The following is a 15,883-nucleotide window of genomic DNA, read 5'->3' on the forward strand; positions in this document are numbered from 1 at the left end:
GAGAGTCCCTTAGACTGCAAGGAGATCCAACCAGTCCATTCTGAAGGAGATCAGTCCTGGGATTTCTTTGGAAGGAATGATGCTAAAGCTGAAACTCCAGTACTTTGGCCACCTCATGCGAAGAGCTGACTCATTGGAAAAGACTCTGATGCTGGGAGGGATTGGGGGCAGGAAGAGAAGGGGACAACAGAAGATGAGATGGCTGGATGGCATCACTGACTCGATGGACATGAGTCTGAGTGAACTCCGGGAGTTGGTGATGGACAGGGAGGCCTGGCGTGCTGCGATTCATGGGGTCGCAAAGAGTCGGACACGACTGAGCGACCGAACTGACTGACTGACTGAAGCCAAAGACAAGACAAGCTGTGCAGTTTACTTATTTTTATTAGGCATCATTATACAGAAAGCACCGGACAAAAAACTAAGATGACCAGCATTTCCGGTCTTTAAGAAGTTTAAAATCTGAATGGAACCTGTAAGAGATCCTAGTAAGAGTAAACGGCCAGTCCTCAAATCTACAAACTTCTGATCAGCGAATTCATACCCGTCCTGTGGAAGCAGTTCAAGGTCTCCAGCTGAAAAAGGGAAAATTAATAGGATGTTAAATTGGGAATGAGAAACCTCTTCTTGGAGGATGTGGATTTGGGAAAGGCTTTCAAGTAGTAGGCACCAGACAGTCCGAACTCGCGGTAAAACAGCTCTCAGGAACGCGTTGCCAGAACCTTCAGAGAACTGTAAATTTATCCGGTAACTTCCAGTTCAGTTCAGTTCAGTCGCTCAGTCGTGTCCAAGTCCTTGCGACCCCATAAATCGCAGCACGCCAGGCCTCCCTGTCCATCACCAACTCCCGGAGTAACTTCCAAGTGCGCGGCTTAGGGCCAGAGAGGCTCCAAAGCCCGCCCAAGAGTCCAGCATCTCGCTCCCATTGGACAAGCTCATTTCCTCGCCTTCCTCCGCGGGGCGACTTCAGCCATCAATCACACGGCTTGTTGCTCCACCCCTTTCCAGTGACGTAACACTTGGCACGCCTTCTCGCTCCAGCCCTCCAGTTGCTGAAGCGACTCCCCACCAGTCGCTTCAGCTCCTTATTGGCTAGCTGAGAGAGGAGGAAAGGGTACGGGTCTTCTCTTTTGCTCTCTAAACTCCCTCGTCTAGTTTCCCGGTCTCCTCATAGGCTGTCCACGAACCCATAGTCTTGAGCTGTCGCGCAGGCGTGCACATACGCTCACTGCCCCTCAAGCCTTCGAGAGTTACGCGGTTGTGACGTGAGAGGGGCACTCCGTTAAAGACTTACGATTGGCTGTGGCCGAGGTCCGTCACGTAACCACGCCCCCTCCCTCCGCCCAACCTCCCAATTTGATAAGACCTTGCAGGAGGCCACGCCTCAGCCCGTTGGACCGCTTCGCCCTGCGATTGGCTGAGGGAGCTGGCATGCTTTCCCACCCCCCACCCCGCAACTCCTTACCGAGCTTCCGAGAGGCTGGCCGGACCCCGCGGAAGTTGTCAGTCAATCTCCTCCCTCCCCATCCCCCGCGAGGCCCCGCCCCCGGGCCGCGCGCTCCCAACGCGCGCGCACACGCACTTGGACTCCCCTTGCCGCTGCCCGCCCCTCGCCTCTCCCAGCACCTTCTCAAGTTGTAGCGGCCGCTCGCCAGGGGTTCTCTGTGGGCGGCGGAAGGGCGCGTGGGGGAGGGGGTCCGGACCGCTGGGCGCTTCGAGGAGCGAGTTTGTGTGTGTGTGTGTGTATGCGCGCGCGCGCGCGCGTGCCCAGGGCCGGGGCGGCGGGTCACCGCCCCGGGAGATGAGGGGTCGGCGCTGACAGGGAAGAGCGCCGGCGGTGGAGACAGCGGCTCGGAGGGGCCCAGCGATGGCAGCGCCTCGGGAGGAGGCTCGAGACAGGGCGGGCTGCCCTGGCAGTGGCCACTGAGGTGCTGGCGGGCCGGCCGCCCGGGGACCCGGGCCGTCAGGGACGAGAGGCGCGTTCGACGTCCGCACCATCGCGCCCTCGCCTCAGTTGTCTGAACTTCGGGCTCCTGTCCACCCGCCCTCGGAACTCGGGAGTCAACAACTTCTTCACACACCACCCCCTCTCCGCCCCCGCCAGCCCCGGGGAGCTCGCCGAGCGGCGGGGACCGGGAACCTCCGGCCCTGAGATGTGGCCGTGAGGCGTCGGCGGGCGGCGAGAAGAGAGCTCGGCGGGCGCCCGGGAGCAGGAGGGCGGTGCGGCTGGGGGGCACGGGGCGGAGGGGCGCGAGCTCCTCGGCGCCTCTCCCCCGCCTCCTCCTCCTGGCGCTGCCCGTTCCGTGCAAGCCGCAGCGGGAGCTGCCAAGCGCCAGGGCCGCGGAGATGTCGTCGTCGTCGCCGCCGCCGCCGCCGGCGGGGGCTGCCAGCGCCGCCATCTCGGCCGCCGAGAAGGTGGACGGCTTCACCCGGAAATCGGTGCGCAAGGCGCAGAGGCAGAAGCGCTCGCAGGGCTCGTCGCAGTTCCGCAGCCAGTGCAGCCAGCCAGAGCTGCACCCCTTGCCCCAACTCAAAGGTAGGTAACCTCCGAGGGCGCAGCCCGGGGAAGAACGCGCGGGTTCTCCTCGGCGTCGCCGGAGCCTTTGCTTTCTCGGGCGCGGGGGTGGGGGGTTCCTTCTGCCCACCTGGGGCTCGCGTTCCCCAACTTTCCTTGGCGTCCTCCCACCGTCTTTATGATTCAGACAGGTTTGATGTTAAAAGAGTCTTGCTTTTTCTCCCCCTTCACTTATCTGGGTTCACTTTAGCTCTTCCCTTCTTGGAGGAGGCCAGCACCCCTCCCTCCCCACCTGCGCGCTCGGGTTCCTGCCCTTGGGATTGCAACTCTCCTCCTGAGTCTGGAGGGGTAGACTTTTTCTTATTTCAGTCTTCTTCTTCGAGTCTTGCCCTTCCCCATCTTGTTGTAACAACCTGTCTTACGTTCCGACCTTCACTTTTCTGAGACCTGCCTCCTCTTTTCGGCCTCTCTTAGTTAATCTTTTGCTTTTCCAATTATAAAGCGTCTTTGAGCACATTATAACTTTTACTTCCCTTTGATCTTTCCAAAGAGTCTTAGGACCAGAAATCCTAATGCGTACACCGGTTAAGAGTTACCTGCCTTTACCTGCCTTTAGATTGATTTATAAAGAAAAAGCCTAAAAATCTGACCAGGGTAGTGTCTTACTTACTGGGTCATTAGATTTAAATGTTACTCTTTAGCCCAGAGAATGGAAAGATTTAAAATATTGTCTGAATATTTGCAATGAAACGGGAACTTAGTTCGCCAAGCAGTGATTCCAGGGACTCTGTAGGTTTGTACAGTAATTCAAATTGGTGTCCGTGCCTAACGCCTTACAAGAGAACTTGGCACTCCTTCTGGCTCACTTACTTTTCCCACTAGGTTTAGAGGATTGAAAAAAAAAAAAAAAGAAATTGGTTCCTGACGTTCTAGTTTATTTTTTGTGTGTGGATTACTACCTTTTAATTTTATAATTTTAATGTCTTTGCTTTTTATGAGATAAGCATTGTCATGGAACAAGATGATAATGGTCCTAAACATTTGATTTTTTTTTTTTTCTACAAAAGAAACCTGATAGAAATCTAGATCATCTGTTTTGCAAGATCAGGAAATGAAAGTTTCTGTACCGAAATAGATAATGTTCAGGAGGTTTTTCGATCAATTTCAAAGAGCTCCAGCATCCGGTTCAAGGCCAGCCTGGTTCTGATTTGTCTTTAGGCCTAGGAATCCAGTCTTAGTTTGGCCAGGAGTCTAAAGAAAACCCCAGATCAAATCACAGTTGACCTGCAGTAACTTTGGAGCCCCATTCACATCCTACACTACTATCCTGCTTCTTGGGGTTCTTCTAAGCATCCCACCACCAGAATCACACTGGCTTTTGAAAGAAAGTTTTATTTAAGATGAGTAGCCTGTAGTACTGCGTTTTTCATTTGCTCTTTAGTATACAAAAATTGTTCAGACATAGGCATCATAGCCTACAGTAGACCACGAATGGTAGATGTTGCCAAGACTTTAATTCTTGAGTGATGTCATAGCTATAAAACAATATTATCTTACTTGTTAGGACATTGAACTGCTATTCATGAATTTAAAATTTTAAATTTAACTAAAACATTGTAGTTATTTTTACATTATTGGGTTTTTTCCCCATTAAATTGGCAAATTATTTTTGCAGTTTGAAGGTTTGGTGCTAGTGTTAGTGTCTTTCTTTCATATGTCTTTACTTTGCTTTTCAATGAGATATTGTGGTTCTTTATATTGTCTTTTTCATTTTTTATCAATTTTTATTAGAGTATAGTTGCTTTACAATATTGTGTTAGTTTCTACTGTACAATAAAGTGAATCAATTCTACATATATCGTCTGTTTTTTAGATTTCCTTCCCATTTAGATCACCACAAAGTACTAAGTAGAATTCCCTGTGGGTTCTCATTATCTATTTATTTTATACATAGTAGTGCACATATGTCATTCCCAATCTCCCAGTTCATCCCACCACCCTCTTCCCTGCTTGGTGTCCATACGTTTGTTCTCTACATCTGTATCTCTATTTCTGCTTTGCACATAAGTTTATCTTATATTGTCCTTTTATATATAATATTTATTTATATTTAATAAAAGTAATTGAATATTAAACATACATTGATAGTTACTTCAAGCCAGGAGATGCAACTTTAATATATTTTGCTTTTAAAAGCCTAGCAAAAATATACAGTCAGTAATCATCTAAGTTGTATGGTGTATATAGTTCAACAAGTTGAAGGTGCCATTAAATGTTTTGTTTATAATATTTTGCTCACTAGTAGAGAAAAAAAATCTAAATTTTAGATTTAATCTATGTTTTTCACATGAAAATATAGTACTCTTTATAAGGAAGTTTATGTATTCAGGATAAATTTATGTAAATTTAATTGAGGAATAAGATTCTTACTTAGATTACCCACTATTAGGAAAAATGACTTTTACTCCCGATGCCAAAATGCTTGAAAAGTGGCTTTTTAAAAATTCAGTTGCTTCACTTAGAACTCTGGCAGTGTCCTTGATACCACATGTTGTGTGCTTTTTCTGTCAGTAGTAGTTTTTTCCATTTGTGGCCTTAACAAAAACCAGTGGAAAGCCCTGTAATATGTGTATGAAAGAGAATTTTTCTTCCTGCTCTGAAATGCCATCTTACAGTGGAGTGATTCAGATATCTGTGGGCATCCAAGATCTTTTCAGTGTTTATACCAACCTGCTTATGTTACACTTTGTCCACATGGATCTGAGCTGGAAAGGTGCCAGCTGTTTTCCTCAAAGCATACTGTGGGTAAAGATTAACAAAATAATCCCACTTTTTCATCTAAAGAAGTTTATTTGTGCAGAATAAGTAAGTGGGTTGCAGAATTTTAATGGTAAAAATGTTCAGAGAAAATAATGTTTTATTGGAGAAAGTATTTTAAAAACAAGCCTTGTTAAAAGGAGTTTTTAAAAATGAGAAACTGTTATATAGGCCCTCAATCTGCCTTGTATAGCTTAAAAACAATTTTTTTTCCAAAACGCTTGAAATTTGTTACGTTAGTTCTGTACGGTCTTCTGACTAAGTATGAGAAAATAAAAGTAGGGACAGTCTATCAATCATTTCTCTGTATTTATATTTACATTAGTATTGTACTTAATTTTTCTACTTTAAACTTTTCTTCTAGTAACCAACAGTTAGGAAACTTATAACTTAAAAAAAAAATAACCTGTTAATGGGAAGTTTTTCTGTCTGTTTGACCTGTTTTGTGTCTCTGAAAGAATTGGTTTGGTAGAATAATAGATGTTATACAGTTATATAACGGCATTTATAAATTATTTTATACTTTTCTTTACATTTTAAAATTATAAGAACAATATCGATCATAATTGAAATAAGTGAAACAGCCCAGAAAGTTGTGTAATACCTAATCCCGGGTATCTGTTTCTTTTTCGCACCTACTGAGGTAATGTTGTGTGAGAATCCACTACCCTGTATTTTTACAAAAATTGCATATCATTGTGTCATCCCAGCAACTCTGTGCAAGACCAATATTATTCCCAGATGTGACGTTGAGACTTAGAGAGCTTAGTTTCAGGCCTGTGATTATTTCTCTGGGTGGCAGTTGACACTGGTACCCAGGTTAAATGATTAGCGTATATTTGCTGTTAACCTGCTTTATGAACATTTGAGCAGGATGATAATCGAGTTGGGTCATTGGGGTCAGCCCTGGGTCAAAGGTAAAAGTTTAATCTTTCTGAGTTGCTATCCTTATCTGTAAAATGGGGATAAAACCTTCTATCTCCCTAGGATTGTGGGGCTTATGTGAAATAATGTAATTGGTGCCTAAAAATAGACAAAGAATATTAGTTCCCATTCTCTTTGATATTTGAAAATCCAAATTAAAAGTATTTTTTAAATGAAGGGTTCACATAAATAGTAAAACTTTGCTAGTGTAAAGTATAAATTATTTGTAATCAGATCTCAGATATGATCTATGTGCACTGAGGTGAAACATCAGCATAAGTGTGGATATGGAAATAGGGTAGAGTGACTTTTTAAATGTTGAATGCTATAGTTAGAAGTTTTTTTTTATCAAGCAAAGAAATTGAATTAACTAGTAGAATTATATAGGTGTGCGTCTCTCATAGGAGACAGACCGTAAATGGCAAAGAACAGAATGAAACTGGCGTTGAGATTAAAGTCCCCTTCAGATGAGGTAAAGAATTTCCCAAATTTCCTCAGTTTCTTGGTTGTTATATTCTTAGAAGTTGGGTCCTCCTGGAGGTATTGAGGCTTGTAATAGTGGTGTTCATTTGAAGTGTTCCCTTGTCTTTAGGGAACACTTTTTGTTTGTTTGTTTTTCGTGATATATGTAGTCACAAAGAGTCGGACATGACTGAGCAACTGAACTGATGTGGTCTTTTGGGTATCTGGTACAAGAATACTGACGTGATTTGAAATTTCCTAACCAGTGACTTTTTTTGTCCTGGTGAGGAACACTACTCACTCAGCTTTTAAGGTTTATAGATTTTTTTCCCCAAAGTTAATTTCATTCATCTAAACCCAAAACCCATTTTAGTAATTGGGATAGCATTAAAGGAGAGTTGAAATTCCCCTGAATATGTTAAAAGTGTGTTTACAAAGGAATATATAACGTTTTAGTCATTTTACAGCTATCTTCTGGCAGTATTAATAATACCATATTTCTTCTAGTCAACTTATATTTTAATTTTTAAAAACTTTCAGGATATACCTCTAGAGAAATTAATATAGTGTCATTGTTGGCCTTCACATGAAGGAAAAACTTTTCCATTTAAGTCTTAATTTAACATTTTCAGAATTCCTGTTTAGGGTCAGACTTCTTTTTCCCCCAGTTTTATTACCTCCTCTGATTCTTAATTGAACTTTGGATCCTTTTATGAAGTGCCTGTAAAGTAAGACTCAAGTTAAATGTGTTTCAGTAAAATAGTATGATCACTGGGACAGAGTACTGTCCTGTAAATAGACTGAAATTGTCTTCCTGCATTATTGATGAGTCACAATCACTTTGGGCTAGTTGGTTAACCCTTCTAAACTTCAGTTAATCATTTTTACTTGTAAGAATAGTATTTTCCCTTGATACAGTCTTAAAGATGAATTAGTCTTTAGTGAGTTAAAGACTTTGGATGACAAAGACAGGTTTATCAACAAAAATGATACATTTGGAAAATAATAGATTTTTGAATATTCTTTGAATTTTAACTTTTTAAAAATTGTAAAAAGTCGGGGATGGAGACTAGCTTATTTTTATTTGTATGTGTTTAGCAGGGTTGTCAACCCTGGCTGTGCCCTTAGTTTTAAAAAACATCAGTGCCTGGGTCTTACCCTCAAGTGACTCTAAATAAATTGGTCTAATGTAGGTTGCAGGCATTTGTATTTTTGAAAGCTCCCAGAATGATTCTAATGTGCAGCCAGGGTTGAGAATCACTGGTTTGACATTATCTATTGATTTAATTCATTAATTGAGACTTTGTCCTTTTCTCTAGATTCTCATGGCTCATTACCCAGCCTGTTAACATTTCCTGCCCTTACTTCACCTGCTGCTATTTACTTTTCACTCTTAACTTTGCTGCCCCCTATGGCTAATCAGGTACTTTCCTGAAGAGCGAGAATGCTGTTGGATTCTGGAGTTTTAGGCGTGATCTTTTGTATTTTGTTGTAGTTCGCGTAATTAAAACTCCACTGTTATCCTTTGATACAAGGTGATCCGGTTTGTTTTTTTTCTGTAATTTTTGGAGCTGTGGCTGAGCTGTCAAGCAGAAGTGAGAACATAAGAAAGCAGTTTGCCTAGTTTTAATCCCATTATCCAGGGTAACATAATCCCAACCAATCTGGAATGTAAAACTATTTGCTGTATGTTCACAGCATTGTTCCACCTCTTGAAGATTTAGAACTAATATAACTACTGTATAAATTGACTATTAGGTGTTGAACAAATGAGATATTGTTGATCATAACTGTGTTTTTGGTAACGCCTTATATTTATTTAGCATCAAGTAATGTTTTTCTTGTGGTTGCCTTGGCAGCACATATACTAAAATTGGAACTATAGAAGATTAGCATGGCTTCTGCACAAGGATGACACATATTTGTGAAGCATTTCAGAATTTTGCAGAATAAACAGAGCATTTGGGGCTGGGGGAGAGAGAAAGAAAATTTTTCTTCAGAGGGTTTTCACATCTATCCTCTAAATCTTGACCATAGTCTTTAACTGAAGGTAGGGCAGCAATGACCTGGGGCCATTTACATTTTATAACCGTCTCTTGTCGTTGGCCTTTCTGCCAGCCAGTTTGAACAACACCCGTATTTGTTGATTTGTTGTTTTGAGTCAGTTTCAGTCGTTATGTACTCCTCTTTGCAGAATGAGATGGTAAGATTTTTGTGAAAGCAGAAGTCACCTGTGTTTTCATATCCTGTTATAGGACCAAAATACAGTGTTATGTGCATAACAAGTGTGATCATGTAGACAGTCACTGTTTTGATTAAGAAATTACCTGTTAGCCCTCCCTTTACACCTTTATTCAGGGTTTTTTAAAGTAAATTAATTTTGGGTTTTTAATAACATGGTAAATAGGAGATATAGTTTTGAGACAGATGATTGTTTGCTCCTGTATTTGGGGCTTTGCCAGTGACTGGTGTGACATGTAACATTATTGCTAGGGAAGGTATTGTGTAAGATCTGTATGGAAAAGTAATACTGTGTTGACGTCCAGATGTGGACAGCTGTATTTCAGATAAACTGAAATAACTAATTTCCAGTAATTTCTAAATTTAAGGTTCAGTCTTTATTTATAAGGACCTTGAAGGAGATGAAAGGAACAGATTTTAAATATATAATTACTTGTAGTGCATTATTATGTAACAGGTAACCCACGTGATGTACCAAAAGAGTTTTACACGACAGGCTACGTTTACGTGAAATAAGCTGTACTTGTCTGAGCAGGATATTCACTAATAAGCAGTTTCAGACCACTTTTTATGTATATGTTTTTGAACTCTTCCCTGAAGAAATTTATTATTATTTTTTTTAATTTTAAAATTGTTTATTTTCCAGTTTTTTTTTTTTTTTTAATTAAAAAAATTTCAGGTATACACGTGCTCCCCATCCTGAACCCTCCTCCCTCCCCCCTCCCCATACCATCCCCCTGGGCCACAGCAGGATCCTCTATGACCCACCTCCCAGAATATTGGAAATAAAAGCAAAAATAAACAAATGGGACCTAATTAAACTTAAAAGCTTCTGCACATCAAAGGAAACTATTAGCAAGGTGAAAAGACAGCCTTCAGAATGGGAGAAAATAATAGCAAATGAAGCAACCGACAAACAACTAATCTCAAAAATATACAAGCAACTCCTACAGCTCAACTCCAGAAAAATAAATGACCCAATCAAAAAATGGGCCAAAGATCTAAATAGACATTTCTCCAAAGAAGACATACAGATGGCTAACAAACACATGAAAAGATCCTCAACATCACTCCTTATCAGAGAAATGCAAATCAAAACCACTATGAGGTACCATTTCACGCCAGTCAGAATGGCTGCGATCCAAAAGTCTACAAATAATAAATGCTGGAGAGGGTGTGGAGAAAAGGGAACCCTCTTACACTGTTGGTGGGAATGCAAACTAGTACAGCCACTATGGAGAACAGTGTGGAGATTCCTTAAAAAACTGGAAATAGAACTGCCTTATGATCCAGCAATCCCACTGCTGGGCATACACACTGAGGAAACCAGAAGGGAAAGAGACACGTGTACCCCAATGTTCATCGCAGCACTGTTTATAATAGCCAGGACATGGAAGCTACCTAGATGTCCATCAGCAGATGAATGGATAAGAAAGCTGTGGTACATATACACAATGGAGTATTACTCAGCCATTAAAAAGAATACATTTGAATCAGTTCTAATGAGGTGGATGAAACTGGAGCCTATTATACAGAGTGAAGTAAGCCAGAAGGAAAAACATAAATACAGTATACTAACGCATATATATGGAATTTAGAAAGATGGTAATGATAACCCTGTATACGAGACAGCAAAAGAGACACTGATGTATGGAGCAGTCTTATGGACTCTGTGGGAGAGGGAAAGGGTGGGAAGATTTGGGAGAATGGCATTGAAACACGTGAAATGTCATGTATGAAACAAGATGCCAGTCCAGGTTCAGTGCACGATGCTGGAAGAAATTTATTCATGTGGGTTTTTGTGTGAGTAATCGTGGATTTTAGAAATCCTGCAGTTTTGATCCATATTTCTTAAAGAAACCTATTAGGATTTTCTGGTAGTTTGCTGAGTATCATAGGTTCACATTATAAAATCCAGAGAACCTATTTCTAACTTGGATACTGAAGGCAAGGGATTCCTTGGGAACTCACTCCTCCTACTGGAATGCTGATGCTAATTGCATTTATCCCTTACTGCGCTGTTGTATCTAGTTGAGCCTTCCAGTGCTGAATGGGACCTCAGGAGTCATTCTGGTTTAGCTTTCATTGGGAAAGAGTTTCACTGTTCTTAAAAAAAAAAAAAAAAAAAAAAAACCTATGCAGGAGACCTGGGTTCGATCCCTGGGTTGGGAAGATCTCCTGGAGGAGGGCATGTCAACCCCCTCCAATATTCTTGCCTGGAGAATTCCCCATGGACAGAGGAGCCTGGTGAGCGACAGTGCATGGGGGTCACAAGACTTGGACACGACTGAGTGACTAAAAACACACGCACACACACAAAATAAATATCTTATTTTCTCACCAGAAAAACCTTCTTTAAGGTAGGGAGAAAAAGTATAGGGTTTTTAAGCTCTTAGGTGCTCCCTCAGAATCTGCTTAGTTAGTGAGTAAACTGCATAGACAATAACTAAAAAAATGTTAGCTGTATGAAACCAGAATTTTTTAAAGACTGGACTTAACTTGTAGTAAAGGAGTATAAAATATTAACTCTAGCTTCAGAAATGATACATTTTCTCTGTTTGATTGGTCTTTGCCTTTGATTCACACTCACTGATAAAGGATGTTCTAGAATTATAATTATTATCAGGAGATGATTGTTTGAACTCATGGTTAATCCAGTGCCTTTAAATTTATAAAGTAAAAATGATGAGACAGTTTTTGTCACAAGCTCTGAATTTTGATTTAGCAAAGAGGGGTGTCTTTAAAACAATTTTCCAAACAGACTTTTCTAAAGATAAACATTTGTTGAAGTCATGCTGCTGCTGTTGCTAAGTCACGTCAGTCGTGTCCGACTCTGTGTGACCCCATAGACAGCAGCCACCAGGCTACCCCATCCCTAGGATTCTCCAGGCAAAAACACTGGAGTGGGTTGCCATTTCCTTCTCCAATGCATGAAAGTGAAAAGTGAAAGTGAAGTCGCTCAGTCGTGTCCGACTCTTCAAGACCCCGTGGACTGCAGCTAACCAGGCCCCTCCGTCCGTGGGATTTTCCAGGCAAAGTACTGGAGTGGGGTGCCATTGCCTTCTCTGGTTGAAGTCATGAGTAAAATAAAATATAACTTCTATAGGAATATATGCTTTTTTTTTCACTTGTAGTACCATTCTTTTAATTAGCCAGAGGAAAAATATTTTGTTTGCCTGCTGTGAAACTGGAAATATGCTTTGCTTTCAAAATCTAGTACAGAAATATTTTTGTCTTTGATGTTCATAGTGCTTAAATTTTAGGTGAACCATTGTAGAGGTTAAAATTTTACTCAGTAAAGGTAATAAAATGATAAATGCTTTTTCTTTTGAAATGTCTTTAGGAGCTTGTGGTCTGGTGGGGTACATCTAGACATGTAAACTGGTGGTTTCAATTAGTGACAAGTGTTGTGATAAGAGTAAGCAGTAAAAGCCTAGGGGAGTGTGTGAGGGACCCAACTCAATTTTGTGTGTGAGGAGAAAGATCAGGGAAATCTCCCTGGAGAAAGTGACAGGTAAGCTGAGACCTGCAAGGCTAGACATGTTAGACCAAGACAGGTGAGTTCTAAGAGGCCTGCCAAGGACAACGTGGCCATCGTTAGGGTAAATAAGTGGCTGTGATTTGCTTCATCTCTTTGCATGCCCATGGGCTGTAGCCATGGGATTCTCCAGGCAAGAATACTGAAGGGGGTTGCCATGCCCTCCTCCAGGGGATCTTCCCCACCCAGGGATTGAACCCTGGTCTCCTGCATTGCAGGTGGGTTCTTTACCATCTGAGCCACCAGGGAAGCCTGTGACTGTGATAAAGAATATTACAATAGGGAACTGGCTAGAGAAGAGATTGGAGCAACATTTAGGGTCTAGGTAACAGCTTTGACGCTATGTCCTGCAGTTATTCCTGACAGTAGTGTGAAGAATGTTTTGGGAGATGAGAATGAAGAATCCTGGTTAATGCTGGCACAGTAATACAAACAAGAGGTAATGGTCTCCTTGTCTAAGTGGGAGTGAGTGATATCACAGCAGGGACTTGGAAAGAAGGAAAAATCAATGATGATACATTGCTGACTTGGGCAACTAGATGTATGATAGCAGTTTACTGAAAGGGAAAAAGTAGATCAGATGTGGGAGAAGATAGTGGTTCTACACGTGGGATGGGTTGAACTACCTGTGGAAATAGAAGTGAAGAGTCAAGTAGGACATTAGATATTTGGGTCTGGAGCTAAGTAGAAAGAGCTGCGCTAGGAATCAGCATTTAGAAACTTTAAAGATGATTCTTGAAGAGATGCAAATAGAAGCAACTGCCTACTGGAAATGTATAGAACAAGAAAAGGGCAAAGAATATCATCATTTAGATGATGATCAGAGGAAAAGGAGCAACAGCTTGAGTGGAAGATAGGAGAGAGTAGGGACAGGAGAGAGTAGGGACAAGGTGGTCAAAGGAAGAAAATGTGTTTTTAAGTAGGGGTGAGGTGGGGCTAGTAGCAGTCAGAAGAGCTGCTGACAGGTCCAATATTTAAGAACTGAGAAGCTTCAGTTTTGGTAGTCTTCAGGCAACACTGGTGACTTCGAGATACATTTCAGAGGGTTGATGATCTTGAAACCAGAGTTCTCTAAGGTGGGGAGTGAATGGAAATGGAGAGCCAAGTCAGTAAGTATTGACATCTCTTTCAAGAAGCTTGACAATTAAAAAAAGTATCACTCGAGCTGCTGGGTGGAGAATGGATTGTAGCAGAACTAGATTTTTAGGAGGAGGACCAGTCAAGAGTTTGTTTTAAAAGGCTAGATGGGAAATGATATGGCTAGGTCTGGATGGTAGCAATAAAGATGGAGAAAAAGAGATGTGTTCACAGTACAGCTAAGCTGGGACCTGTTGATGAATTGTATGGAGGAGATGGACAGACAAAGGTGTAGGAGTCAGAGATATTTCCCAGGTGTTTTAGCTTGGACCGCTAGCTGAGTGCATAGGTCTACCACCACTGAGAAGGAATACGTTAGAAAAAGAACCAATAAAGAGGAAAAATTCAGGGTTGTAATTTAGACATTCTAAGTTTGAGATGTCTTTCGGAAACCTGGGTATAAATATCAAATAGACTTTTGGATATGTGAATCACAGAGTGCCCATTGGTAATTTCTGTAACTTCTAAACATGAATTAAAAGATGTTGAGATTGTTTATTAGAAAATGTTGGTAGTTTGAGATGCTGACCACTATATCTTTTGGCCAAAATGGGATTATCTAGCCCCATTGAGTGCAGTATCTGTATAAGACATCATATAGTGGTAAGATATCCTTGATATATGTGTGTGAGGTGATCACAAAATATGTTGGGACAGGTGCATGAATAGGGTAAGCCACTTAATTGACTGTTTTCTGCCTTTAGACTAGAAGTTAAATACTTTAGGACTTAAGATCCATAACTTCCTTCCCAGTATTCAGGCATTCAGTGCTTGGTTTTAATATTTATTAAGTAAAATAATGAAGCAAATGCTATTAAATTGATTTAAAGAAAAACACCATTTTGTGCCATGCAATAATTTACAATTTTATAATGATTTATAATTGAGTGATAGTTTACATACAGCTCCAAATTGAGCATTTTGTTGATGAAGAAACCAAAACATATAGGTTATATTCTTGTGCAAGTCATTTATAACTTCATCTTCTCAGTTAATTCCTCCTCTTTAATATGAAACTGAAGATATGTATTATCTGCAGTAAAGCAAAATTAGCACTTTATTTTTTATTTTTAGCACTTTGTGTTCTAACAGTGCAAAGGAGAAATAGTTGAGAGCCTTACAAGAAAGATACTGATTTGTTATAGGACCTGGGCAGGTAGGCCAGTACTGAACATAGGTTTTTCCAAGACCCTGTAAAGCAAAAGATCTTTACGTCTTAAAACTAATACAATTATGTAAAGTTTAAAAATAAAATAAAATTTAAAAAAAAGAAGAAAAGAAATATTTTAATGACAAAAAAAAAAAGATCTTTACGTCTTAAATTCTCCTGGTATAAAAACGCTTTGTTGATCTTCTTTGCAGGTCTTCCTTTTGGCACAGTTCTTCCATTTTTTAAGTAACATAAAATTTTCCTGTAGAAGAAATTGAAGAAGAGTATCTGTTTTATGAATGAGTACTGAGAAGCAAGATGCAGTGAACTTTTAAATCAGCACATTTGTGTCAGCTAGATTTATAATTTGGTATCTCTACTCAGTTAAAAGTTATAATCTGTAATTAGCAGCTTTGAGGAATTATGGAATTGTTATGGGATATCACAAACGGATTAAATTCTGTCCACTTACTTTTTCCTCTCTGTTCCCCGCTACACGTGCTATGTACAAATAGTTTTTGAAAAAAAATTTTTTAACTGTGACCATGTTACATTGTACTTTCTAATCATTATTTCCCAATTCAAGGAAGGAAAATAAATTGGAGCCAGATAACTGAGGCTTAAGTATAGTAAAAGTCAACTGGGCCAATTCATCTTATCACTTGACTGTTATTATTCTCCTGCTAAATTCCCCCCCAAAACTGAAATTAGACAATATGTCATCTCCTTAAGTAGTTATCTACATACATTTGTGCTCCCAGACTATATTTGAATCAGAAGTGGAAATAAAGTAGCAAATGTAACAATGAAATATTTTTAAGGTGCATTTAATTTTCACAGCTGTATTTTCTTCATAGGAAATTTCTATGATTCATGTAAGAGAGGTTAAAAAAATAACCCAGCTTTTACATACCTACCAGATACCTAGGCACTGATTTTGGTACTTCATATAGTTTGATAATTCTGTTTTTAATTTGTACCACCTGGGTAAGCTTACACATGACGTATTTTAATATTTTGAGAACTGCTTTTAAAAAAACATCTAGAAAAGTAGTTTCTTCTGTGGAATAAGAATGACTATTTTAGGATACAATACTTG

General features: G+C 40.6%; 1 protein-coding gene, 1 long non-coding RNA gene and 1 pseudogene across 4 annotated transcripts in view; 2 read left to right on the forward strand and 1 right to left on the reverse strand.

Annotated features, from left to right (window-relative positions):
- Positions 1-15,883, forward strand: part of PPP2R5A (protein phosphatase 2 regulatory subunit B'alpha) — an 89,859-nt gene that overhangs the window by 14,073 nt on the left and 59,903 nt on the right. The window contains exon 1 of one of the 3 annotated variants that reach the window (XM_086343307.1): positions 1,573-2,536. The exons of the other annotated variants lie outside the window; for them this stretch is intronic. Coding sequence (XP_086199433.1) covers positions 2,347-2,536 — 190 coding nt within the window. The 5' untranslated portion in view covers positions 1,573-2,346. Of the gene's footprint in view, positions 1-1,572; positions 2,537-15,883 lie in introns of those variants that run through there. 3 annotated transcript variants of the gene reach the window in all.
- Positions 367-1,239, reverse strand: LOC147356138 (uncharacterized). The gene is made up of 2 exons (XR_015143085.1): positions 671-1,239; positions 367-575 (listed from the first exon to the last, which is right to left on the reverse strand). It is a non-coding gene; the product is annotated as an uncharacterized LOC147356138 (long non-coding RNA).
- Positions 8,562-8,662, forward strand: LOC147356139 (U6 spliceosomal RNA; annotated as a pseudogene).

This window comes from Bos grunniens, chromosome 16, assembly GCF_055505025.1.
Source record: "Bos grunniens cultivar Pamir isolate PY7600 chromosome 16, Bosgru_T2T1.0, whole genome shotgun sequence".
NCBI lineage: Eukaryota > Metazoa > Chordata > Mammalia > Artiodactyla > Bovidae > Bos > Bos grunniens.